Source organism: Morone saxatilis, unplaced genomic scaffold (assembly GCF_004916995.1).
Source record: "Morone saxatilis isolate NCDOM2014 unplaced genomic scaffold, NCSU_SB_2.0 Contig1, whole genome shotgun sequence".
NCBI classification, from domain to species: Eukaryota; Metazoa; Chordata; class Actinopteri; family Moronidae; genus Morone; species Morone saxatilis.
Window position 1 is genome coordinate 4,554,295 of NW_023339651.1, and position 26,382 is coordinate 4,580,676.

At 42.2% G+C, this 26,382-nt stretch overlaps 1 protein-coding gene across 6 annotated transcripts in view; it reads left to right on the forward strand.

Moving 5' to 3' along the window:
- Positions 1 to 26,130, forward strand: part of tanc2b (tetratricopeptide repeat, ankyrin repeat and coiled-coil containing 2b) — a 136,152-nt gene extending 110,022 nt beyond the window's left edge. For 3 of the 6 annotated variants that reach the window (XM_035660543.1, XM_035660565.1, XM_035660574.1), the window contains 21 exons: positions 3,793 to 3,831; positions 5,138 to 5,419; positions 5,605 to 5,729; positions 7,589 to 7,820; positions 8,889 to 9,058; positions 9,589 to 9,867; positions 10,962 to 11,129; positions 11,887 to 12,047; positions 12,369 to 12,477; positions 12,589 to 12,711; positions 12,901 to 13,137; positions 13,272 to 13,481; positions 14,511 to 14,604; positions 16,076 to 16,209; positions 16,323 to 16,446; positions 16,921 to 17,096; positions 17,578 to 17,710; positions 20,014 to 20,105; positions 20,429 to 20,575; positions 20,781 to 20,881; positions 21,022 to 23,071. In XM_035660543.1, coding sequence (XP_035516436.1) covers positions 3,793 to 3,831; positions 5,138 to 5,419; positions 5,605 to 5,729; positions 7,589 to 7,820; positions 8,889 to 9,058; positions 9,589 to 9,867; positions 10,962 to 11,129; positions 11,887 to 12,047; positions 12,369 to 12,477; positions 12,589 to 12,711; positions 12,901 to 13,137; positions 13,272 to 13,481; positions 14,511 to 14,604; positions 16,076 to 16,209; positions 16,323 to 16,446; positions 16,921 to 17,096; positions 17,578 to 17,710; positions 20,014 to 20,105; positions 20,429 to 20,575; positions 20,781 to 20,881; positions 21,022 to 23,071 — 5,186 coding nt within the window. Of the gene's footprint in view, positions 1 to 3,792; positions 3,832 to 5,137; positions 5,420 to 5,604; positions 5,730 to 7,588; positions 7,821 to 8,888; positions 9,059 to 9,588; positions 9,868 to 10,961; positions 11,130 to 11,886; positions 12,048 to 12,368; positions 12,478 to 12,588; positions 12,712 to 12,900; positions 13,138 to 13,271; positions 13,482 to 14,510; positions 14,605 to 16,075; positions 16,210 to 16,322; positions 16,447 to 16,920; positions 17,097 to 17,577; positions 17,711 to 20,013; positions 20,106 to 20,428; positions 20,576 to 20,780; positions 20,882 to 21,021 lie in introns of all 6 variants that reach the window. The other 3 variants (XM_035660551.1, XM_035660582.1, XM_035660557.1) reach the window with 3 other exon arrangements.
- Positions 26,131 to 26,382: the final 252 nt, after the last annotated feature.

Here is a 26,382-nt window from a genome sequence, read left to right on the forward strand (position 1 = left end):
GCTGAAAATATTCCCCAACAAATGCACTATTTACTCCTGTACGAGTAACGTTTGTAAAAAAGACTTGTTTTTAGGAAAGAGCCTCTTTTTAAAAATGGAGCTATATATTTGCAAATATTTATTATTTAATATTTACTGTACATCTCCAGTTGGAACACATGGGCTTGGCGCTGACTGCCACAGACAGGGAAGTCATAAAGTATTAAAAGACTTGTATATTGTTGAAAGGTTAATCCCCAATCCGAGCCATTTCATATTATCTGCCTATACCAAGTCACGATCCGATTTTTATTTATTTCTATATAGTTTCACTAGCATTGTAGTACAACTAGAACACTCAAAATGAGTCATGTAATCACAACAAAACACACTAACTGATGGAGGCAGCTGTGTTCTGAAGGTAAAATTACTGTTTTTGTCAATGGATTCTGAGGGCTTTAAAGAGAGCACGATATTAACAGCTGTTTCTACCTAAATAAAAAGGTCTCTGTAAGGATCCTTTTCCATAATGTTGTTAGTTGCACTTTTAGTGGACCTACTTTGACAGCCACATTTGCCTCAGAGGATTACTTTGCACCTATTTTGCGGCTGCTGGGTGAGGCTGCTGCACAAAACTTTTTGTACCTATCTTAAGATAAAGGCTCAGGCTTAGGTTTATGCTCAATATGGCCGATACCGATCAGGTAAAAAATTCCTTGATCGTCCCCGATCGAATCGGGACATCCTTAATTGTTAGGTGTGATCTTTTTAATGGGATTTGTTGGCAACAAGAAAAATATAGAATGAGGGCAGCCTTAATGAATATCCATTGTAAAATACAGTTTTAGATCTACATGAATTTGAATTACACTTCTGTTTATAGTAAACATTCATTTACCAAAAACACAGACTAAAGGAGAAGCCCCTATTGCTGTCATAGCCAAGTGAGTTAGATAACAGTCTAGATTTGATGATGGTGCATGAACATGTTTGCAACAAAACAACTGACAATGGCAAGTTTCAACTGACAGTGACGAGTTTCAGATGATTATCTGGCCTTTATCACCTGTTATTCACATTGTTTGAGAACACCGCCTTTATCTGTTTTGTTCTCTCATCTTAATCTGAACAGTAGTTTTTCATTTAAACAGTCTAGAATTTGAGGTGTGATATTTAGGTCTGTCTTGGGGTTCCTTTTAGCATCTTATATATTGATTGACATACATTTTCTCCATTGCTTGGCTGCAAGACATAAAGAAAGTCAAATAGCATGTGCTAAAATTACAGTTTGAAGAAAGATTAAAAGTACATTTTCTGAAGAAATGTGTTAGTCATAAGCACATTCAGGTTTATTGTTGCTCTAAGCCTACTGTGAAAATTACGTAAGATTAGAGTTTTTTAAAAACAGAAATTATGTAAGATCCTGTTGGTGTTGCATATGCTAGCTGTAGCTCGACATCCACTGTCACAAGACTGGAATTTTAACTGTATGTCTGAAAAACCAGACAGCAGAAGAAGCCAGCAGAAAAACAAAAGTCACACATTCACAAACTCCTACATCAAGTGTTTCACCTGACCTAAAATAACCCACCACTGCACTCCCCAGACCCCTCTCAACACAACAGACTGATCATCTAAACCGCTTCTCTTCCTCTTCCTCCTCCCATCGTTTCCTCTCTTCCTCCACCTCTGTGCCAGCTGTACCCTCCTCTCCTCCTCCTTCTCTTCTCCTCCCCTCCTTCCCATCCTCTGCTCCTCTCCTCTGCTTCTTATCTTCATCCTCCTCCTCCTCTTCTTCCTCCTTCTCAAGGCTGTTCAGCCACCGTGAGTCATCCTCACCTGGTGAATAATTAAAACGTCTGAGACTCTCACTCCGTCTGGCCATAGAGGGTTGGTGGCGGAGGAGGAGGAGGGGGAGGGAGGTGCAGTGATACCTTGCTCAACGTCGCCTGAGGGGGAGTGTTATGGGCAGGATTATGAGCAACTGCTATCCATCCATCCTTCTCTCTCACAGACACACACACGCACACACATTTGCGTTCACCGTCCCGGAAACAACTCCCTCAGCCCCCGTTCACAACATGGCTGCCATGTTTTTCCTGGAATACCTGACACAGTGGAGCAGTAGTGGCTGCACGACCTACTGCGCACAAAACGTTGTAATCGTTTCTGCCATTTGGAGGATGGTGCCTGATAGTGCGAGGGCGTGTTCAGTAATTCCACGAGGACGGAAGGAGCTTTACAGGCACGTTTGGCATTCAGTCACCCCCAAGATAATTGGATTAGCGCCACTTAAAAAAGAGTAGCTGTGGCTATTTAGCCTCTTACTTCAGTAGCTTATGGTATTGTAAATGGCAGCATTGGATAGTTTTTGCATATCCCATCACCAGTCTTGCATCAGGTTCATTCTTTTACAGCGTGACACACAACTGGAAGAAAATTACATCAGTTTTGTGAATTATAGACAGAATAGAGTAGACACTCTCTGTCTCTTTGTCTCTCTCTGAATGTGTGTGTTTATTTGTGTGTGTTTGTTGTGTTAGCAGTAAAATAATCTGACCAGGGAATATGGATGAAATGTCTTTTATTACATCGGGTTGCAGCTGGCACAGAGCTTAGTGCAGTAAAATGCAGTGCTGGCCTTGCTCTCGGTATAAAATGAGGACAGCTTTTCACCCACTTCAAGGTATATCTGTTTGTACTTTTTGCTGATTCTATAAGTAGGATTCCTCTCAGCATGATCATCGCATTTCTTTTCACCCTGCGATTATAATTAGCATTCCTGGAAAAAAAAAAAAGGAAAAAGTCCTGCTTGCAACAGCACTTTGGAGTGCTGTGTGGTAAAAGAATACATTAAGAGCAATATCAGCTCATTATGTTACGTAGCAATGCTCCCAATCAGCACACTGGAGTCGTTTACAGAAGACATACAGCTCTAATGCAACAATCATTCCCTCCCTGCCCCCCTAATACATTTTGCAGCACTGTACCTGCACACAGTATAGAAATTTCTGCCGACACACAAAAATTCTGCAGGCTTTCACCACCTTATCGGACCAGTCTAATGTATGATACATATTTCTTACAGCTGTGACTCACAGTGTGCTCATTGCTAATATGCTGCAGAGTGTGAAATGAACCACTGCACTGGCTATCATCTGACAAAGCAGCTATTTCTCACTGCACACTGCAAGAATCTGATCAAATTTAACCTCAGTAAAGGAACCAAAAGACAGACTGAGGAGAAAATCCGATTTTACAGCTTGTCCGAGGACAAATTTGAGGTTTTTCTTGTATCAAGGTTGATTACTTTATGCTAAAATGTGGCTGACTTTAACAGCCTGTAATACACGCAGAGTAGTATTTGGAGTTTAGGTTGGAGTCACTCATCCAGGGTCGAATTACTACTAGAACTGGACTCAGTTATCTTTATTGGGATTGACTGATCTTGCCCGGCGCAATGGAACCAATTAAATTCTCCCAAAAGTGCAAGCCTTCCCCAGCCTCTCCGACTGACATGCTAAGGAATAAGCTTGATGTAATTCAAAGGATTTCAATTAGGAATCGACCCCGGTCTGGTGGTTCCCCGTATTTCTGACATCATGATGTGCTGATGCTATTGCTGCTTCCTCTTTTTTTTTTTGTGGGTTTTGTTGTTGAGCTACACCTTGCCTTGTGCTCTGACACACTGCACACTGCTGCCAGTTTTCATTCCTGTCCTCACTGCCTTTCTTTCTCCCCTCTCTCATTACTCTCTGTCTCCTTTCACTCTCTTTCTGTCTCCCTCTGTCTTTTGCTTGCTGTTCGTCTCAGCTTCCGCTAATAACACCCATGCCTGGCAATCCCAGTCACGTAAGTCACTTTAATTTTCATTTGTTGCATCAGGCGGCATGTTCCGCTCCCTGGCGCCCTGCTTGCTGGCTAGTGCTTTACAAGTCAAAGTGCTCTAGTCGAGAGTGGCACACTCTTGCCAGCAAAGTGTTTGGATTATTCACGTACCACTCTCATTCTAAATCAGGCTTAATTACCAGATGCTGATATAACATTTAAAGAAAATGACACACCAGATAGAAGAGAGCATGTTTTTATTCTCAAAGCTCAAGTCGGTTTTAAAGACGGCACCCAGGAGATGACACCCAGAAGCAGCCGACTAAATTTTACACTGAATTTATCACACGGCTTCAGAAGTTCATACCAGATTCATTTTACCCTCATTAGTCTTTAATGGTCCATATGTTCTGTTGAAAAGATGCCCAACCTCTGGAGGACTTTAGTTTAATGACTCCCTCTAGTGAGTAAAATCAACAGTCGGCAGTGGTTGTTAAAGTAGTCACTCCCCTTGACTTTTTGAAAATTTTCTTTTGCAACAAAATGCATCTAAAACACACAAGTCTGGACTGTTGAAGTAGTCACTCCCATTGAACTCTAAGCATGAATTGTCTTGCTTTCTGTATTATATATTATCCCTTCATTTCATCTTTAGCTTTGTAGTTTCCAAACCTGCTCAAATTTAACCCGTAGAGGACATTTCATATCCCGCCCCTCCGTATATCTTTAAAGGCTTTAAGGGTGCAGTTAGCTACTGAATCCTGGAGCACAGTAATATACCTTTTACATTTAAATCATTCATCAATCATCAGAATATATTTAATCTCAGAAGGAGCACTTTCCAGTAGATTATTAGGTTTTTTCAGGGATGTCAATGAGAAATAACATGAATATTATTGTTTATCCTTTATTTTAATCTTTATATTTGTAACCTTAAATTTTACATTTTGTTGTACATAAATGTGTAAAAGAAATTGGTGCTGAATTTATGGCCATATAATGCAGCAATGTCAAAGTGAAAGCAACTAACATTCCATTTAAACTATAGATATTCCTTATTTGAGAACACAAATATTGTATGTGAAAAAAATTATGCAATATTTGCTTATGCATATATATGTGGGTGTTTTTGTACATATTTTGTTAATCATTAGGCTCCAGTATGTATGCACCCATGATTGAGTATTATTAGCATGTTAGTATAGGAACTTTTTATATACATAACTCACCCTGTTTCAGTTTCCAGATGCATTACTGTAATGAGGAGACTAAGTACATAAATGTGGTTTTTAACAGTAATAAAACTAACCAATTCTTGATGTCACGCCAGTGCGTTTTGCACCCTATCGGCCTCAAGACATCGCCCTCAAACCTCTGCTGTTTGAGGTGCCAAGCATCACCATGGACTCCGTCTTCACGGGTCGCGAGTGGCTCTTCCAGGAGATCGATGCCCATCTCAACAGTCCCAATGCCAGCACCAACCGCGGCGTGGCAGTAGTAGGCAACATCGGCTTTGGCAAGACCGCGATCATATCTCGTCTGGTGGCGCTCAGCTGCCACGGCACCCGCATGAGGCAGATTGCCTCCGACAGCCCTCAGGCCTCACCCAAACGTAGGCATCCACTTGTTTCTACGCATGATTTCTTAGCCTGTTTTGCTTCTAGACTTTCTGATTACCACTGAAGACCATGATTCAGCCCTGAATTCCATTTTTAAAATCAATCTCACCTCAGCCTTTGTTGTGAGAATAACAGTGTGAAAAGATTGCATGAATGTGGTGTGCTGTCTTGTGTCCAGATGGAGAGGGGCTCCCTCTCACCCAGCCCCAGCCCACTCATGGCACCCTGGGCGGAGGCAGCTGTCCCGGGACCCCTGAGATGAGACGACGTCAGGAAGAAGCCATGAGGAGGCTGGCATCTCAGGTACCCGATACACCTGTGACCATGTACACACACATATTTACATTTCAGCCTCTGATTCCCAGACAACACACATTTCCAAAATAATGTGAGTGGAACATTTGTCTCCAAGTACTTAAATACTTAAGGTTGATTGGTGTGTGTTTTACTTGTTCTCCTCCCATTGGCGTCTTTTTTTCGAATGCAAATTATCATATTATTATTATTATCATATTATTTTTGTTTTGCCAGTTGCTGTAGAAATAAGTGTGCTTGTAGAGATTTTAATAGGACATTTTCAGCTTTGAGTTGATTGGCATATATTGACAAGAAGATAAGTACACAAACCCCGTCCTCTCACAGTGTTTTATTCATCAAAGAGTAGCACTACATACATGATTATTAAAAGGAAATATTGCTGTGTCACTAAAATGGCCATTGTATAATAGTAATTTCCGTTGTGTCATTTTCATTGTTTTTGTGGTTCAGGGTAAAATTTTCACTCAGTCTGTAATTGAAAATTTGCAAGATAATTTTAAATGGCTCCTTTTTATGTCTTAATTCTTTTTCAATTAGTGACAACATAGGTGGTAGGATAGCCAATTATTTGCTCTTTTGAAATTGCCTTTACACAATACAAGTACGAACACGGCTCAGGTTCTGTGAAAATGATACGGTTTCAAGCTTTTGAAAGAAAGTCAAAGTTTTATGCCACCTGCAAGCTGTCATGGACTCACACATGGTTTGCGCCTGAGGTGGTCGACTTCAAAACATGCAGAGATAAGTTGGGGCTTTGTTTTTACCTCTTTTTTTTCACTTTCAAGGTTTTGTGTTAAATGTTGGCTTTTCAAACAATATAACTGTAGTATTTAACTTGTTGTAACCTGTAATGTAAACCTATATAATGTGTGAAACCGGCTCCCTTTACTTCTCTTCTTCCTGTCTGCTGTTGCACCTCGGCCCCCCTCCCCTGCTGCTTAGCCATCTGCATCCCCAGTCCCAGCCTGATGCATTATGCAGATGTGTTTAAAAAAGAAAAAACAACTTTGCCAGGGAGCCTTATGAAATATTTATACCTGCAGAAAGCCATTTCCCAGCCAAGCTATTAGATCTTGTTAACTCTGTGCATTAATAATTGAGCTCACTCCCTTTTTCACCCCTTTTGTTTTAAAGTCCTCTATTCCATTGTGACCAAAAATTTGCATTCCATTTTGATTAGTCCCTTTTCGTCACTGCCCTCTGATCGCTGCCACCGCCTCTGAAAATTCAACCTCTTTGTGATCTCTCCAGGAGCGCTTGGTCACACCTGCTGCTATTGTTTTGTTGCCTGACCTCTCGGAAAACTTACCTGCCCTGGACTATTCTGTAACGTCACTACATGTCCATGCAAAGACTTTTTATTTATCCACTCACTTAATCATTCATTTAAACATGTTTGAGTACGTAGCTGTGAAATATGACAGTTTAACGCTTGACTCCTTCGTGCCACAATCATCCAACACATGAGCATGCATGAGCTAACTCCGAATCAGTCTCTCTTGGCAGCCGGAAGCGATGAATTATTAATAGCTGAAACCGTACAGCGAAACGAGAAGTATTATGTTTCATTATACTGCAATCATCCACCATGAAGTTGACTCAATCCCAAATGAGTTGTAGCTGTAGTAGATGCTGGGAAAACTAGCTCTGCCCTAAAAAAAAGTGTTATTTCTAAAAGTGTGTCATCTGGCTCCCATGCTCCCTGACACTGATCTTCAATCAGTTTTGCAATACCCAAAGGTTGGTCAAGGTTAGGATTATTAGAATGGGAATAGAAGTATTCACCTTTCTATTTCTCTGAGTGACCTGGCTGCAATCTTCTCCCAACTCTCTGTCGCCCCCAGGTGGTGGCGTACCACTACTGCCAGGCAGATAACGCCTACACCTGCTTGGTGCCGGAGTTTGTGCACAACGTGGCGGCTCTGCTGTGCCGCTCGCCGCACCTCGTTGCCTACAGGGAGCAGCTGCTGAGGGAGCCACACCTACAGAGCATCCTGAGTCTGCGCTCCTGCGTCCAGGACCCCCTGGCCTCCTTCAGGAGGGGGGTCCTAGAGCCCCTGGATGCACTTTACAAAGGTGATACACTTGCAGTCGAAAACAGTATCAACTCCCAGAAAGTGGAGGTATTAGTTGGGTCTGTTCAAGTTAGTTTGCTTGTGAAAGTGATTTAAATTGAAGTTTATACACCAACACAGGGATCAAAGCACTCACAGAATGAAATTAAGGGGGAAAACAAGTATAGTATCATGCAAAAAAAAAAACTTTAAAAGCACTATAAAATGATAGATGTGCAGAGTAAACTTTATTTCATGAGCTGACTTTTAAATGTGCGTTCTTCAAAGGTTAAAAGGAAAACCATTGCATTGTATTTATCTCTCCTGGAGCGAAAAATCTATCGAATAAAAACATTTCATATGTTTAAACAAAAACAATCAGAACTACAGTAATCTATAGCTCTAAATTGTTAAAAGGCCTTTCAAAGTCTTTCTGCCTGCTGTTCAGTTGGTATAACATTGATTTATTGGCTCTGTTTGTCGGAATCTTTTCACAATATTCATAATAAACTGGAATTTGTAATAATTTAAAGTTATTGGCCTCACTTTCAAACACAGTGCTACTGATGCCTCTTCAGACCTCAGTATCCAATTTATTCTTTAACTCGAATCCTTGGTGCATGATATTAGATGCTTCTTGTGTACAATGTACTCAATATACTCCAGATCAAAGTTCTTAATCTCAGTGCTGGAACTGAATTTTTTTTAAACCTCCAAACTTGAAAGCCGAGCTTCATGGGTAATATCGTCCCATGTTTTCATTTTAAATAGAGATAACAAACTAAATCTGTGATCATTGATTAATTGCATGGGAAGTGAAAAATAACCTTGCAGCTTAGCCAGAAATGTAAAGCTTTTATTAAGGACAAGAGGCAGGTTTGACAAAAAATAGGTCCAACTTACTTGTTTCCAAAATTCTGCTAAGGAAGGCCATGAAATGTGGGTAAAAGCTCTGGAAACATCAACTTATATTAGTAAGTAATCTGCTACTTCCAAGGACAAAAAGGAACCTTCAAGCTAAAGATTGTTTTTCATTACAACATTTTTATTTATAAATTTGCTAAATGGTGTCTGTTCTGTTATTTTTCAGAGAGGAAGATCAACTCTGAGGAGGACCTCATCATCCTCATTGACGGTCTGAACGAGGCAGAGTTCCACAAGCCAGACTACGGAGACACCATCGTGTCCTTCCTCACTAAAACCATCAACAAGTTCCCTCCTTGGCTCAAACTGGTGGTTACAGTCAGAACCACGTTGCAGGTAAATGACACGAAAGCATACAGATTGTAGCCACGTCACTATATCCCACTGTTTGTATTTGCTCCTCCGCTCTTTTATATTTAATCTAACTCAAAAGGTTATGTATTTTTAATTCAAAATGTAAGGTCTCAAACAGAAACTTTATTGTATTATTCTGTTATGGCTACCACTGTGAGCTAAGAGGGTTTTACATCAACATTAACAGCAGGTTATTGTTGCATCAACTGGAGGTCACTACCTGAAAATATTGGATTTGTTTTGAATGCAACTCTACCCTCTCTGTCTCTGACCTTTTCATTTTTCCTCTTTTGTGCAGAGGATATAAAAAATAAATGTTTTTGTTGTATCTCTGCTATCTTTGTCTCCCTTTACCTTTCATTCACGAGGAAGAAAAAGACTAGTTATTCATATCATGTTATATGTTATTTTTGACCTTCTATATAAATCATTTTACCTAAGTGAGTAAGTAGGTAGGCAAGATATCACTAAAAAGTTCTTGACGAGTTCTTGAAATGATTCTGACTGTTCAGGAGATTACCAATGCGCTGCCGTTCCACCGCATCTCTCTGGACGGCCTAGAGGAGAATGACGCCATAGACCAGGACCTGCAGGGCTACATCCTGCACCGCATCCACAGCAGCCCAGAGATTCAGAACAACATCTCACTCAACGGCAAGATGGACAACACCACCTTCGGCAAGCTCAGCGCCCACCTCAAAGCTCTGAGCCAGGGCTCCTACCTGTACCTCAAGCTCACCTTTGACCTCATCGAGAAGGGCTACCTTGTTCTTAAAAGCTCCAGCTATAAGGTATTATAGGAGTTATTGCTTGGTTTGAAATGGCTTTCTCAGGTTTAGCTTAGACTCCGGGGGCCACGTAGGAGAGGTGAAAGACACTACTTGAAGTGAAAGAGACAGGTGCGTGCTCGTGTTCGAAAAAACAGCTGGAACTTGGTTATTGTAGTTTGGCCCATTGATTTGTCCCACTTACCAACACAGTCAACAGTTGGAGCTGCAGAAGTGGCTGTGACACACAGCTCATGAAGGCAGTTAAGGTATTTTAAAACCCTTGCCGCCTGATTGCCGAAATCATACTCGGAGTCATAACTCGCTGAAATCTGAACACACAGACATGCTAAACATATTTTTGGATTCAGTGTGATTTACTCTTTCTGAAGAATATTATCTCTGTCCATCACAAAGAAATCACATACAAAAAGATGCCTCTTGTAACTCCAGAACTTGCTTGAAAATCATCAGGTTTTCTTCAGTAACAAAGTAATCCAGCGGTCTGAACTAATGGCTACATTGCAAACAATAATCTGCTAATAGCTCATTCGGCATACTTTTAATAGTGCCAGTTTGCCAAAATGTAAAAAGATATAGGCTCAAGTTGTAGCCCCACAGTGTAACTCACTGAATCCATAGCAACTAGGGGAACTCACTTGTCTCAATTTTGTCTGAGGGAGCCCGCTGTGTCAGACTTTGAAAATCCCTGATCTAAACTAAATATAGTGCTGCATGCGAAGCAGCACATGAAAGGCATACATACATTTATCTGCACCCCGACATGCTTTGTGTGAGAGTAGTTTCATAAAATCTTCTTTTTAAAAGTCAAAGCCCAACACCTTTTTGATAAATAATGCAGTTCAATTGTTTTAGTGTGCATTTCATAACGAAATATTTTATCTTACACCACCAGCTTAATTTAATTTCATGTATTCAGAAATGCTTCCAGACTCCATAAAAAATTACAACTTAAAAATTCACACTCTCTGCTCTGAGGAAGACCACGTGGAATAGTTGAAGATGCACTGAACAAACATAATGCATTATTCATATTCTGTAGAGTACATCCAAAGGAAGTCGGCATTACGATTCAGGTTCTCTCCTTCCTTCTTCAGGTGGTTCCAGTCAACCTGGCAGAGGTGTACCTGCTGCAGTGCAACATGCGCTTCCCCACGCAGTCGTCGTTCGAGCGGGCGCTCCCTCTGCTCAACGTGGCCGTGGCCTCGCTTCACCCGCTGACTGATGAGCAGATATATCAGGCCATCAACGCTGGTTCACTGCAGGTAGTCATCCTAAAATATACAAAACTCCAGACCTTAAGGCCCTTTAATGGAATTGATGTGTTATAAGTCAAAAGTCTACCAAAATACATCATATATAGCAACATTTTTAGATGTATTAAATGTGGGTTTAGTTAACTTGGGAAGTATTCTCTTGCTGGTTTGTGATTTTTACTCCATCCTTGAGCTAAAATAGTGATTTAATCAAAATGAGCTGGCCTTACTTGAAAAAATTATATCACATACTTGTGTGCACAAATTTAGTTTGATACTGTTGGTGGCTTGTTTTGTTGTTATTAAAATATGATCAGACCACATCCACACACACACATACACACACACACACACACACACTGCTGATGTTAGTTAGTTTCATTTGATAATAAACAGTGTTTATATTAACTTCAGTTGTTGCTTATTTACTCATGAATATTTAATGTTACAGAGAAGTTTTTAGGGGCTTTAAAAAAAATTAGGCAATCTGCATTTATCTTTTTTATTACAATGAAAAGAAACAATAAATGCACATCATATTCAATTTTTACTGGAAAACAAAAAGATGCAATAGTCTTCAGCTTGCTATCAATATGAAACAAAGAGGATTTGTATATTGTGAATATTTCATCCATTATTATAGAAATGGAACTTCCACAAGCAATTTGTAATGCAGTAAGTTTTTCCATGCCATGACTTCTGGCTAATATCAGCATGGCCCAGACTTAGGTAACAAATAACAATGAAACATTGTCTGTGGTTGCAGGGCACATTGGACTGGGAGGATTTCCAGCAACGTGTAGACAACCTGTCAGTCTTCCTGGTTAAGAGGAGGGATGGTACCAGGATGTTTGTTCACCCCTCCTTCAGGGAGTGGCTGATCTGGAGAGAAGAAGGAGAAAAGACAAAGTTCCTTTGCGATCCAAGGTGAGGCCTGGCAGGAGAATGAGAGGAGGGACTCTTTCTGGAAGCTATCATACTTTATGTTTAGAAAGATGGTTTATGCTCAGACTTTTTAAGAAAACAGGTTTAGCCACAGCCATGACTGTGTGGTTAACTGTGTATAAAAATAAATGTCTCTTCTAGTTGCAGGTACATTATGTTTATCTAACAGAGGAAATGTGATTTTTATTTTATTTCCTGTATTATAATTAAAAACTGGTTGCACCAACTGTGCAGATGATAACACAATATAATGACCTGATGAGTCAGAAGTATTGAAAGATTGTGTGTTTGTCCTCTCTGCAGGAGCGGTCACACACTACTGGCCTTCTGGTTCTCTCGGCAGGAGAACAAGCTGAACAGGCAGCAGACTATTGAGCTGGGCCATCACATCCTCAAAGCACATATCTTCAAGGTATACCATTATTTGTCTCCACACACATCTTTACGCACACACACACGCCCCCACACAGCTGTGGTCTGGCTCCAAAGTAATGAATATTTACACTCTATCTTTGTGTTCAAGGGTCTCAGCAAGAAAGTCGGGGTTTCCTCATCTATCTTGCAAGGCCTGTGGATATCCTACAGCACAGAGGGCCTTTCAGCTGCACTTTCTTCTCTCCGAAACCTCTACACTCCCAACATCAAGGTACAGGCAGTAACAGCACAGACGAGTCATACTTGAAGAATATTTCAACATGTTCTGGGTACCAAATCAAGACTGCTTCTCAAAATATGCTTCACGGAAATCTTCCTCTCTCTGGACTGGGATATTTCAATACTTGAAGCCACACTGTGCTATGTTAACTTTTTGTTTCCTCATTCTGTGTATGTTCAGGTGAGCCGGCTGCTGATGCTGGGCGGTGCCAATGTAAACTATCGTACGGAGGTGCTGAACAATGCCCCTGTCCTGTGTGTCCACTCCCACCTGGGCTACATGGACATGGTGGCTCTGCTGCTCGAGTTCGGCGCATCTGTCGATGCTCCGTCAGAGAGCGGCCTAACGCCACTGGGCTACGCCGCAGCTGGGGGACACATGGCCATTGTGACTGCGCTTTGCCGCAGGAGAGCTAAGGTGTGTGAAGGAAAATGGCATGAGGAGAGGGAGAGGTGTGCTGTATTATCTGATAATGGGAGATAAATTGTAGCCCCATGTGCAATTTCCCCCTGCCATTTGTTTTCCTGATTAAATCCATGTCCCGTTGACAGGTGGACCACCTGGATAAGAACAGCCAGTGCGCTCTGGTTCATGCAGCCCTGAGGGGCCACATGGAAGTGGTGAAGTTCCTCATCCAGTGTGACTGGGGCATGGGGCCACAGCAGCAGCAGTCACCACAAACCCAACAACAAGCGGCCTTTACCAAGAGCCACGCAGTCCAGCAGGCCCTCATCGCTGCAGCCAGTATGGGATACACAGAGGTACAGCAGGGAGGGTAGAGGTCGATGGGGGTGAAAGTGGTCTAATGGTTTTTATTATTATGCTCTCCAGTGTGTCATAATGAATTCTTCAGCCCCAATTAGGGACTCTGAATCTTAAGTGATTTAAAGCAAAAATTATTAAGAGCTTAAAATAACCTCCTTAACTACTACAGCTACAAAACCACTTCTAACTCCAACACTAATATTGATTATTGTGCCTTTTGGAGTTTTAAAGTTTTATACTTTTTGCTGGGTTTTGAAGCCCGCGAAAGAAAAATAAATGTGAAGAGGCTAGATTTACTTATTTTTGTGACATCCTATGACTTTGTGCACCGCAATTACACCGAGGTTGTTGATACAATATATCCAGTAATGCAATAAAATAATTAATAGCTTATAATTTCTCATTTGAGCTTGCGTTGCAGCATGTCAGCCATTTTTAATACCAGAACAGCTGCCAAAGCTGCTCGTTTGGTCACAGGAGAAAACAGGGATCCAAGAAGAATCAGACAGCACTAAAATGTTGACAAATGTTAGCTTTTGATGATAATTCATTGCAGCTCATTGCAGAGACGCGTAGGGGTTAGTTTTCTTAGTGATGCTGTGCATATTGCATATTGGTAACAGGTTTTACTCCACAAAATGTGAGTACCAGTACCACTTACACCCAAATAGGGAATGTAAAAAGGGCCAATTAAAGGAGAAAGGAACCATGTATGAATTATCCTAATGTGGTAAATCCTACTTAGGCTCTTAAATGGGCTAGAGCAATGACTATTTTGTTACAACAGCTGATTGACCGAAGTCTGGTGGTAAATGTAGTTGCTAACGATGAATGTCAGTTATGTAAAATTTTGCCATTTAGATGAGATTACGCTAAATAGAATTACATTCAAAAGAAAAGTAGATTGATGATAACAAGTGGTTTCATTTTTTTATCTTTCATTTTTATTTGATATAAAAATGAAATGAGATTTAAAGTAAACGTGGACATTAATCTGTGTCATCTTGAATCTTGTCCCCCATCAGATTGTGTCCTACCTGCTGGACCTGCCAGAGAAAGATGAAGAGGAGGTGGAGCGGGCACAGATCAATAACTTTGACACCCTGTGGGGGGAGACAGGTGGGAATGCCTACTTTAGTCAGACATTACACCAATAAAACCCTGAATTCAATACTGACAGATGGCTGTGAATGCTTAATAGCTCACATGAAATCCCCTGGACAAAAGCAAAAAACAAACTGTAGTCTGCACTGAGACGTACAATACAGACAGTGTTTTTTTAATCTATGGAGTGTTTTTTGAGAAGGTTTTTCTGTGCGAGGCAGAGCGCTGCAGTGCGGATATGAGAGATCGTTCTTGTGTGTCTGCTGCTGCTGCTGCGTCAGATGCTGATGGCAGTGCAGTGGTGTCATTGGAGCACAGACAGGGCTGGGCTCACACAGAGAAGGGGGAGGGGGAAAAAAAATGAGTGTGATCCAGGGTGCTTAGAAATGACTAGTCTGGTTACCCCATGGCAGGGTGTTGAGAAATGTAATGTATTATTGTAACCTGAAGCTCTGAAACCTCATTATGAGCATTATTCTCCGGATGCAGTATTGGGAAAGCTTCTCACTGTCAGCTGAAGAGGGGTACTCACTCAGCTGTAGTTTCATTGTTTATAAGGGATCAGAGGGATGACAGTTGTTCTGGAAGATAATTTGTAATCACAGTGCTGCTGGATAGGTCATCTGAAAATGCATTATTCTTAACAACAGCCAGAGGGAGAGTATGTATATCGCCATGTGCAGATACACTTACTGAACTGTGTGGATCAAAGCATTCTCCCAGCATAGAATAAATAAGTTGAAACTACAGCCTGACCAATAAATCAGCTGATATTTCTCATTGCAGATATATCGGTGTCAGTGTATGTATCAGCCAACTAGAAACAAGAACAGAAAAGGTCATTTGGAGAGCGTGTTACCATTGCATACTCTAGTTTGTCCACCAAAGAATACAGAAAGCTGATTTTTACACTATAAAATTTCCTGCTTAGTATATCTTGGTCATAATTATGAAAAAAAACAAACAACAACAACTCAGGGATCCCTATCAAGCTATCAAACGTTTTTTAAACTCCAGTATTGGTTGGGCTGTAGTTGAAATCAGGGTCACCCCTCTAGGGCTGCTACCATTCTACTTATAAAAGATCTGTTCACTCTGCTTAAATTATTCCAATTATAATTATTACATTTGAGAAGATGTCTTTTTAAAGGCCTTTGCTCCCAAGTCTCAAGGGTCTCTTCTCTTCTCTTCTCTCCTCCTTCTAAACAAGACTTTAAAATTAATATCAACATATGTTGTGTTTGAAGCATTTTTACATAATAACAATCAAATGTATGAAGCATATAAAAACAATGTGACAGTGATGATATGTGAAATATTGTGTTTGCAATGTCCCCAAAAAAATCAGTTATAGTTATTAATAATATTTAATAGGTAACCCCAACAAAAATCAAGTCTGTGAAAGACCCATGCGTAAAGGCAATCAATGGTTTTATCCTGTTGCTCCTTATCTCATCCCTGATTCATTGTGTGTTTGTACATCCAGCTCTGACTGCAGCCTCTGGTCGGGGGAAGCTGGAGGTTTGTCGTCTATTACTGGAACAGGGTGCTGCGGTGGCCCAGCCCAACAGAAGAGGCATCGTCCCGCTGTTCAGCGCTGTCCGACAGGGACACTGGCAGGTTAGGGCTCACCTGCTACTAAGTTATAACTTCTTCATCTCATAAACACTTGGCAAGTAAGACGTCCAGTCGCTGTTATGTAATGGCATGGGTGCTGTGTTTGGGTGTTTTAGATTGTGGACCTACTCCTCACACATGGCGCAGATGTCAACCTGGCTGACAAGCAGGGGCGTACTCCTCTAATGATGGCAGCCTCAGAGGGACACCTGGGGACTGTTGAGTTCTTACTGGCTCAAGGTGAGAAAAAACTTTGGTTTAGAATAAATTTTGGGTCAGTTTTGGCTTTATACAAAGAGAACCTTGTAAACATAAAATAGCTCAACAGATGTTCAGTAAATTAATCACTGAGGAAATAATTATGTTGGTCTTTGGTATTCAGAGCCTGAAGGTAATGTAAGAAATGCATTATAAAAATAAAAATGACAGTGGATGGTAAGTTTAAAGGACTGAGATTTATGCAGGGCATCCTTTTGATTTACTCTGTTAAACATGTCGTCTTAACTCCAATCACTATGCTACTGCTCTCAGTGTTTTTTGACAGCAATTCCTGTGTGTTTTTCACTGTTTGGAATGGATGCAAACACAGATCTGAAAGACAAACAGTAGAGTCAGATTTGACACATCCATGGAAAAGGAAAAATCTCCTTGTAGATGCCAAAATTAGCAGTATAAAAGAATTCAGAGTGTCATCGCTGCCATTTCTTTTCCCAGGAGCCTCTCTGTCTCTGATGGATAAGGAGGGTCTGACCGCTCTGAGCTGGGCCTGTCTGAAAGGCCATTTACCTGTCGTCCGCTGCCTGGTGGAGAGTGGAGCCGCCACAGATCACGCAGACAAGAACGGACGCACGCCCCTCGACCTGGCTGCCTTCTACGGTGACTCTGAAGTGGTAAGCGGCCAATGGGAAAGACGGCATCCAAAAATGAAAAGGGCTGCACTCGGACTTTTGCTGTGTTTTACCCAGTCAATACCCAGCTTATACAGGTGATATGGAACCTCTGAGAATGGACTTTTTAATGAGGTCGGATAAGGAGCAGTAGGAACTTTCAACAAGGTAGTTGATTGATTTTTGTGGAAAAACACCATCAAACACAAATTATTATTCCAGTATGTGTCTAAAAAACATGTTTGGAGGGAATCTTTAATTATTGTTTGGTGCTGCCTGAAATGTGTCAGTATAACACTGTCAAGTGACAAAATCTGGCATCAAACGCTCGCTCCAAGAGCCAATTTGGGTTTGAAAGATGTTGCACTTCTCTTAATGTGATAAAGAAGAAATTCTAACTGGAGCAGATGAGTGATATAATACAGTTTATTGAAACCATATCATAGGTTATTCCCCCAGCTATTCTCACTCATTTTCTTTTCAGGTCCAGTTCTTGGTCGACCATGGGGCCATGATAGAGCATGTAGACTACAGCGGGATGCGTCCTCTCGACAGGGCGGTGGGCTGCAGAAACACATCGGTGGTGGTCGCCCTGCTCAAGAAAGGAGCCAAGATAGGTAAGAGCAGGTTGACAGAATGAAGAGCCAACCATTTAGCTAACAAAAGACCTCTTCTAAGTGCAGCATCCTTGTCCTGTAGTGCCATGTAAAAGGTTATTTGCCTGCGAGCGAAATGAGATACAATTTGAGATTGTGTTTTGGTTGAAAAGGTCATGCATTGGAGTTCAAGCATGAGTTGCATGAAAGACATTGAAGGGAGAATCCAAAGACGAAAGTGCACTTCCTATTAAGTACACACTTCCTGCTGGTCATTGTAGAGCACTGTAGCATTTGCAATAAGCCATGGATGCAGGTTTGTGTCTCCATGTAGCCTAAATCACTTCCTGCTACTGTATGTCATCCGCACCCCTCCTCATTGCTGCATCGTGCTTCTCCTCCTCAACTATTTATGGCTCCGATGTGTTTCTTTTTATTGTACAACTGTTGCCGCTGTGTTGTTTTTTTGCTTTCTCTATCTCTGTCATGTTCTCTCGGTGCTTCTGTTTGTCTCTATCGTTCACGCTATCTCCCAGTTTCTCCCTCAATCACATGCTCTCTCTCTATTCCTCTGCGGTTGCTCAGAGACAGGTTGTTATTAGCGCTTGCGGTGTTTCTTTTTGGTATCTATGTTTTCTTTTCTTTCTTTTCTTTTTTTTTTGCTGAGCCACTTATCTCCGCTTCTCACTGCTGCTTTTTTTGTGTTCCTTTTCTCACTTCTCCTCCTCCTCCTCCACCACCACTGCCATCACCTCTCTTTCTCTTTCACCTTCTCGCTGTTTCCCTCTGTTTTCTCTGGCAACTCTGGTTCCCCCCCTCGCTCTGCCCTCCCACTTACACTTCTTCCCTTGCTCATGACCTCCTTCCTCCTCCTTTCCCCCCTTCCTCACCCAATACTCCCCCTCTCTTGCCCTATCCCCCGCCTCTCTCTCCGGCCCCAGGATGTCAGACGCTGCCCAGTCGGCCCCGAGGTAAAGCCAAGGCTGTCGACTTCTCACCCCACCAGGCATTTTGACAGCTCTATCTCCTCTCTCTGTGTTGTCTGTGTCGTCCTAAGTGTCGGCAGGCGAGCTTAGCTACCCAAACCTTCTCAAACTGACAAATAATAACACGCAAAGGTATTAGCACTGACAGTGATGCAGTCGGGATTGCCTAGAGGTAGATGCTAACATCCAAGTGGTTAATGACAGCATGCCCGGCCTCCAGCCTGTGACGTCGTATCGAGGTGTTGACCTTCCATTCCACAGATGCATGACGGAAGCCCTCAGTAACACTTGCGTGGTAGTGATTTAGCGGAAAATGCATGTATTTGTAATTCCTCTGTACCACCGCCACCACAGACTGAGGTGATAAACCACTGTACTGTGCATCGTTCATCTTCCAGACGTTTCCTCAGTGTCAGCTAGGCCAGTCAGCAGCATTCCTACCCTCACCCTCACCACCACCACCAGCTCAGAGGACAGCTAACGCCTGCAGAGCTCTGTTATATGCCTCCTGCTTGCCTCTTTTGTTTATTGTACCTGCCCTGTGTCTCCCTGTGCAAGATCCCCCTCCCTCCTTTTCATCTCTGTGGTGTGTGTGTACATGTGTCAAGGATTGCTGTTGCGCAGATATAGAAAAGACACATCAGTTTTTAGTCAAGGGATTGTGTTTGATTTTTCAGTCATAAGACAGTCTGCAGGGATGAAGTGTCTTTTTTTCTTTCCTTTTTTCTTTTTTAAATACACAACCCCCATTTGTGATTATTGGTAGTTTTTCCTGCTTTTCTGCTGTTCTTGATCACATCCCTGAATCAGTCAGTAGTACAAAGAATTACTGTACATCTGCACTTCTTGACAAGAGAGAAAATGTGTCTCAATAGACAGACATGACAGCGTGATTTATTTTTGTTTGTTTTTTTGTACTCTACATCTACTCTGGGTTTGCCTGGGTCAGAACGTATTTGCAGATAATTGCTACAGTTCATTTTAATCAACGATTGGATAATCATTCAAAATATGCTCATACTGCACTCTAATTAGGCAACTCCCAGCAGGATTAAAGAAAACATAATAATTATTGGCAAATTGTATCTGACCCAGGTCTTATGTCCCCTTAGCGAGGTCACTGAGGTGTCAGAGCAGATTTTTGTAATCTTTTCTCTGCAGTGGATTGCCTGTCTTTTCTTCTCCATTCCCCATTTTGGCTGTTGTCCCTCATCCCTGTTATTAATGTTGTATGTAGTGTGACTCCCAGTCGCTCCTTCCTCCCTCCTCCTTTGCTTATTTCTATGTGTCTTTCTCACTGTGTTTCTGTTTTCATCTGCTCCTTCCTGTGTTACTCAGGTCCTGCCACATGGGCCATGGCCACCTCCAAACCCGACATCATGATCATCTTGCTCAGCAAACTCATCGAGGAGGGGGACAGCTTCTACAAGGTCAGAGAACAGGCACTGCAGTCTTAAGCTCAGATCTCATTGTTTTAATTAAAGATGTGACATAATAAATATTTTTGTATATCTGTGTGGACAAGTTATAAAATTAAATGTCTTAGAATTATACATGTTATGACTCTGCATGCAGGATTTTAATAAATACATAATTTTGTCAATAACAACCAAATAGTCTCTCCTCACAAGCAGACAAATTTACAAATAATGCATATTTTTGTCTAACTTGTTTATATTGTGAAGGTTTCAGATCAGCTTTTTATTTCAATGTGAAGGGAGGATAACAAGACTTCTTTCTGTTTGTCCAACAGAAGGGGAAGGTGAAGGAGGCAGCGCAGCGTTATCAGTATGCCCTCAAAAAGTTTCCACGCGAAGGCTTCAGCGAGGACCTCAAGACATTCAGGGAACTCAAAGTATCACTCTTCCTCAACCTGTCCCGATGTCGGAGGAAAATGAACGTAAGTCGCCAAGACAGGTGACTGGTGAAAAATGCCAATGTCACAGTTTCAGGGACTTTACTAAAGCAGACTTTTATATTAACTTTTGAGACATTTATCAAATTAAACAACCAAAGCAAACACTATCATACATCTGAACATAATGGGGATAATGCTGTTGACCATTTTTTCCTGTTTTGATATGTCTTCTGCTCAACCCCCTCAGGACTTTGGGATGGCTGAGGAATTTGCTACGAAGGCACTCGAACTGAAACCAAAATCGTATGAGGCATATTATGCCAGGGCACGCGCCAAGCGTAGCAGCAGGTACACTCCTTTTATGAAATACTATTACAGGAATATTTGTCCATACAGTTCTGCATGTCTGCACAGACAGATCCTGGATTTTAGACATATACGACTTTCCCCTAAAAAATAATATTAATTTTTAATTCTCCTTTTTACAGACAATTTCCTGAAGCCTTAGAGGACCTGAATGAAGCCATAAAGCAGTGCCCCAACAACCGAGAGATCCAGCGGCTGCTCCAGAGGGTGGAGGAGGAGTGTCACCAGCTCAACCAGGAGGAGCACCAGCAGCAGGACCTGGAGCTGGAGCCTCCTCCCTCCCCTCCTCCTACGCCTCCCCCAGATGAGGAGGAGTCCCTGTCCATGTCCATGCCTCTTCCCCCTCCCCCCGAGCCCCGTCTGGAGGACATGGAGCCCGTTCAGGACCTGTTTGAGGATGAGGACTACCTGGAGCAGGAGCTGGAGGCAATGTCTGTGGGTCTGCCCCCTCCTGAGTCTCACAGCAATCCTTCCAGCCTTCCCATCATCCAGAGCCCACCGCTCTCCCCCACACATCCAGATCAGATCTACTTAGCTGGAGGTTCACCCATGGGCCAGCCGTACGAATATCACCCCACCTCCTCCTCCATGTCCTCTCCAACCCGCGGGACATACCAGCCCACATCGCCCTCCCTCTCCCCGACGCATCAGAACTCGCACTACCGACACAGCCCGCCTCATACCTCCCCGGTGCACCAGCAGTCCTACAGCTTCAGCCCACCTTCTATGGATCACCAGAGCCCACCGCCTTCCCCTTTACGTCGGGCAGCTCAGTACAGATCCAGTCCACCAGTAGAGAGTGTTTGTCTGTACAGGTCCCAGTCTGGGTCACCTGTGCGCTACCAGACAGAGCAGCTCCCGGGCCGACCCAAATCTCCCCTCTCTAAAATGAGCAGCCAGCGTTCGTTCCAGCTGAGCTCACAGCCCTCTCTGTCCTCCCAGCACCACCAAGCCCAAGGGCTTCGTCTCCAGCCTTCTATAGCCCAAATAGTCCGCACAAATCAGCCCAGTAATGTCATGGGCAACAGCATTTATGGTGGCCAGATGGGTCACTCCATTGGTGGTCGCTACCAAGGGGGTTCAGTAGACGTGGAGAGCCGGCTGGTATACCAGCCTTCCCTGGATGGACGGTCAATGCCCCAGGTCCAGCCCAGCCTCAGTTCTGGGGCCCTCTGTCAGCACGGCGGCCGAGGAGGGGTTATGGAGTCGGGCCTGTTGAAGGATGATCTACCCCAGCGCCCCTCCTCTGCCTACCGCGCCAGCAGCGGGGGCCCGGGGGGCATCCGTTACAGCCAGACACCTCAGATAAGCCGCAGCCAGTCAGCCGCCTACTACCCAGTCTCTGAACACGTACTGGAGCGCGCCAATGCCATGCCCCCCTGCCAGCTGGGCTCTCCCGAGATCCCCCATATGGTGAGACGCCCCGTCAGTGCCAATACTACTGAGATGAAGCAGCACGTGCCCACCCCCAGGCCTCTCATCCATTCTCAGAGCGTAGGCCTTCGATTCTCCCCCTCAAGCAACAACATCTCAACTGGATCCACCTCAAATTTGGCGCCGGGCTTCAGGCCTTCCTCTTCCATTCAGCAGATGGAGATCCCCCTGCAAGCCACATATGAGCGCAGCTGTGATGACATCTCTCCCATCTCTCCTTCCCAGGGTGGTGGGGGGCTGTATCAGGGCGAGACCACACGCTCTCGGAACACACCTTTCATGGGCATCATAGACAAGACGGCGCGGACTCAGCAGTACCTGCATCAGCCCTCGCGGTCCAGGGCCATGACGTCCATGGACTCAGCCATCAGCCCCACCTCGCCTGGCCAGCTAGTCCAGCAAGGCTCCACCTACAGTCCCCCCGCCTCGCTGGGCAATATCGCCTACTACAACAAGACAAACAACGCCCAAAATGGACACCTGTTGGAGGAGGACTACTACTCCCAGACCCAGCCCCCCTCACTGGGCAAGCTGGCCAACGGCTCCCGCGGCGGTGGAGACATCCTGGAGCGGGTCAGCCAGGTGCCCACCTACCCGGATGTGAAGGTGGCAAGGACTCTGCCCGTGGCACAGGCCTACCAGGACAACATGTACCGCCAGCTCTCGCGTGACTCCCGGACCCAAGGCCCCACCTCCCCCATCAAACCAAAGAGACCATTTGTGGAGTCGAATGTGTGATGGTCTGTCTGTGATTGGTTGGTTGGACTGGGCTTGTTCGTGGGAGTGAGAGGAGAAAAATATATAGCTCAACAGCAGATGCTGCTGACCTTTGTGTATGTGACATGGACAAACTCACCTTAAAGAACTCACAAGAGAGATCCATTCAGAGAGAAAACCACACAGCCGGCACACACACACACATTTAGGGTATTAGACATTATCTTATATGAAAAACATAACTAACAGTGAGAAACAATTATTTCATTATCATATTCTGCACACAGGTAGGATAACAGGAGGGTCCTAAGTTCTGATCTCATACTGAATCAAAGACCAGTGCACTTCCAAAATGTTGTGTGGCACAAAGTTCCCACAAGTTAACACAACAGGTGGGACTGTAAGAGTGAAAGTACTAATCATCGGACTCTACTTGTGGACTCTGTATCCATCTTCTGTTCTTTCAAAGTGTGCTCTTAACCAAGGTTGCTAGTAGGCTCTATTCTATGTAATACAATATTATATGTTCAATACTGTACATTGCTCAGAAAATACAAATGGCTCAACAGCTCAGTACTTAGAGAAAAATGACAATATTTATAATTAAGTTATATATTGTACATAGAAATAAAACAAAACATAGTTTGCGTTTGAATTGTATTCTGTTAACCCTGCCTTTGTGTCCCACTGCTAGTCATATGGATGTGGAAAAACCGATCCAGGGTAAGGGATGAGGGACATTGACCAACTTTGAATGATATAATTGCCTCTATTGTGTCAAAATAAAAATATTTTGTTGTGGTTTAATGGAAGAAAATGCTTTCTATGCTACAATAGGTCCTGAATTATCTGAACAAAGGCTGCATATAACAATGAATATCTTTATCAATTAATCTGCAGATTATTGTTTGATAGGTTTTTTTCCCTATCAACCAACCTTCAAGTCCAAGGTGAAGTCTTCAAATTTCTTGTTTTGTCAGACGAACAATTTGAAAGTTATTCAGTTTACAATTATATAAAAACAGAGAAAAGCTGCAAATCCTCACACTGGAGAGGTTAGAACCAGAGAATGTTTTTGCTTGAAAAATTACTGCAATTATTAATCAATTATCAAAACAGTTGGCTATTAATTTCCTGTCAGTCAATTAATGGACAAAAGTCAAGCTTTAAGCTGGTATTCAAATGTTGGTGTCAGAGCGAATATCCAGACATTTCACATGGTCCCTATTTCTATTTTTGTATCCCTTTTTGTTCATGTTTGAAACCAGAAACTTCACCTCATTTCTGAGGTTCAAATATGTCCATTATAATTTTCTATTTTTTAAATTTCTTTTTGTATCATTACGGTATCACAGATCTCATGATATGCCTTAGTGTGAAGTTAAACCAACTGTCATGGCTGCAGTCTGACATACTGGACCAGCGTCCTGTTAATAGACAGCTTTGAATACTTGCTTAACCCTCTGCTTATCAATTACTACAGTTTTATACAAGCTTATATGATTGTTTTGCAGAATTCATAAAACTTGTTTTGAGGACAGATTGTTGTATTAGACAAAAACAAATAGATGTTGAGTGCAATACATTTGTTTCTAGGGATTTTGAATCATCTTTTAACTGTCTGATGCTGGTCAAATGATGAATAGAAAATCCTGTCATAGGTGATTTTATCATACGGCAAGAGTATCAAAGTTCGCCTTTGTCCCTCCTCCGAACGCAATGACGCTGTATGTTCCTGAGAGAGAGTAGAACGTACAGTACATATGCTAGTGATGGGTTAACATGGATAGTGCTCAGCGATTAAAAGCAAGCAAATGCATACACGACCACTGTTACAGACGTTTCCCTTTCTCCTGCATTACTTTGTGTCGTTTCTTTTTACCCACAATGCATTTTTATTCTGCCACTTCTGCACTAAAAATGCCTGTTAAGTTCTTAACTAAGGGTGCACTTTATGTATTTTACTTACTTTGTTGTTATGATTGTTGAATTTGGAGAAAGTGGGTGTGTGATCAGTCAGACCTCTGACCAGTGATACAAGACTATCATAGACACTATTATTATATGATTTACAAAGCAGTGATGAATGACAATATGAAGAGCAAACAATGTTTTTAAACTGGTGAAGATGTATAGACTTTCTAGCACAAGTTGTATATACCGACTCAGATATTTCAGTCCAGCTCGGGTTCGATAGTAGAGCAAGTCTGTTTAAAGGCCTATCATATTTAAGTATTCCACATCCTAAAAAATATCCATTACAGTCCTCTAACTCTGAAGTAGCCAGTCTAATTAACTGGTCTTGCACACATCTTGAAATTAAGTCGAATCTACTGCAAAAAAAGAAAAAAAGGAATGATTGAGGTTTCAATACGCAGAAACTCCATATTTGGAGTTTGGGTGAAAGAGAAAGTGGAATAATGAGAATATTCAAGTTATTTGTATATGTAGGAAAAGTTATAGACCATTTGTCTGTAACATTTTATTTTGGTTCTCTGATAAAGAATATCTAAAGAGAGACAGACCTCCTGACTGTCTCCTGTCCATTCTCAGTTTCACCTGCTACCAGAGAGATGCCCTACTTATCTTTACAGAAATGAAGGTATAAACTGTATTATACTTAATTTAAATGAGACTTCTAACTTGAGGATATTTGAGGGTGTATGGTTTCAAGCTGTCTGTGTATATTAGTTTGCTGTAAATAGTCTGATGCATGTTCTATTCTTTCCATGAGCTCAAGCAGAAACATGTATAGCAGTGTTCTGACCTCTGGTGTGTGATACAATGTTCGGATCAAGATAAGGAGACTGCTATCCCTGAACTATCCTTATCATTTTCCTTCAAACTCACCAGACAAAAGCGAAAAAGGTTCTTTTATTTTATTTTAATGTATTTGCTTGCTGAGCAGAGTTCTCTTGTCTGTAAATGTGAGCTTTCAGATCGCTGTGATAAAAAGTTTAATTAAAAACAATAAAAAAGAATGTGTTTTTATCTCATGATAACTGATTGTAATCTGTACAGTCAAACCTATGTATTGGAAAAAAAGAACATATTTATAAATGGTTACCAACTGAAACACACGATGCATGTCAGTCATTTATTTTACTGATTATTTGTATACAACATATAAATGTAATTTTCTTACAACATATAACACCAGCATGTCGATAGAGTAACAGACGTGTGTACAACACGATGCAATCCAGTACAACCCCCCCAAAAATACTGCATTTGTAAAGATATTAATGTTCAAATTAATTGTGTTGTTGCATTGGATTTCATTATATAGTTACATGTTCAAGTAATTTACATTGTCATACATCTGTTTAACC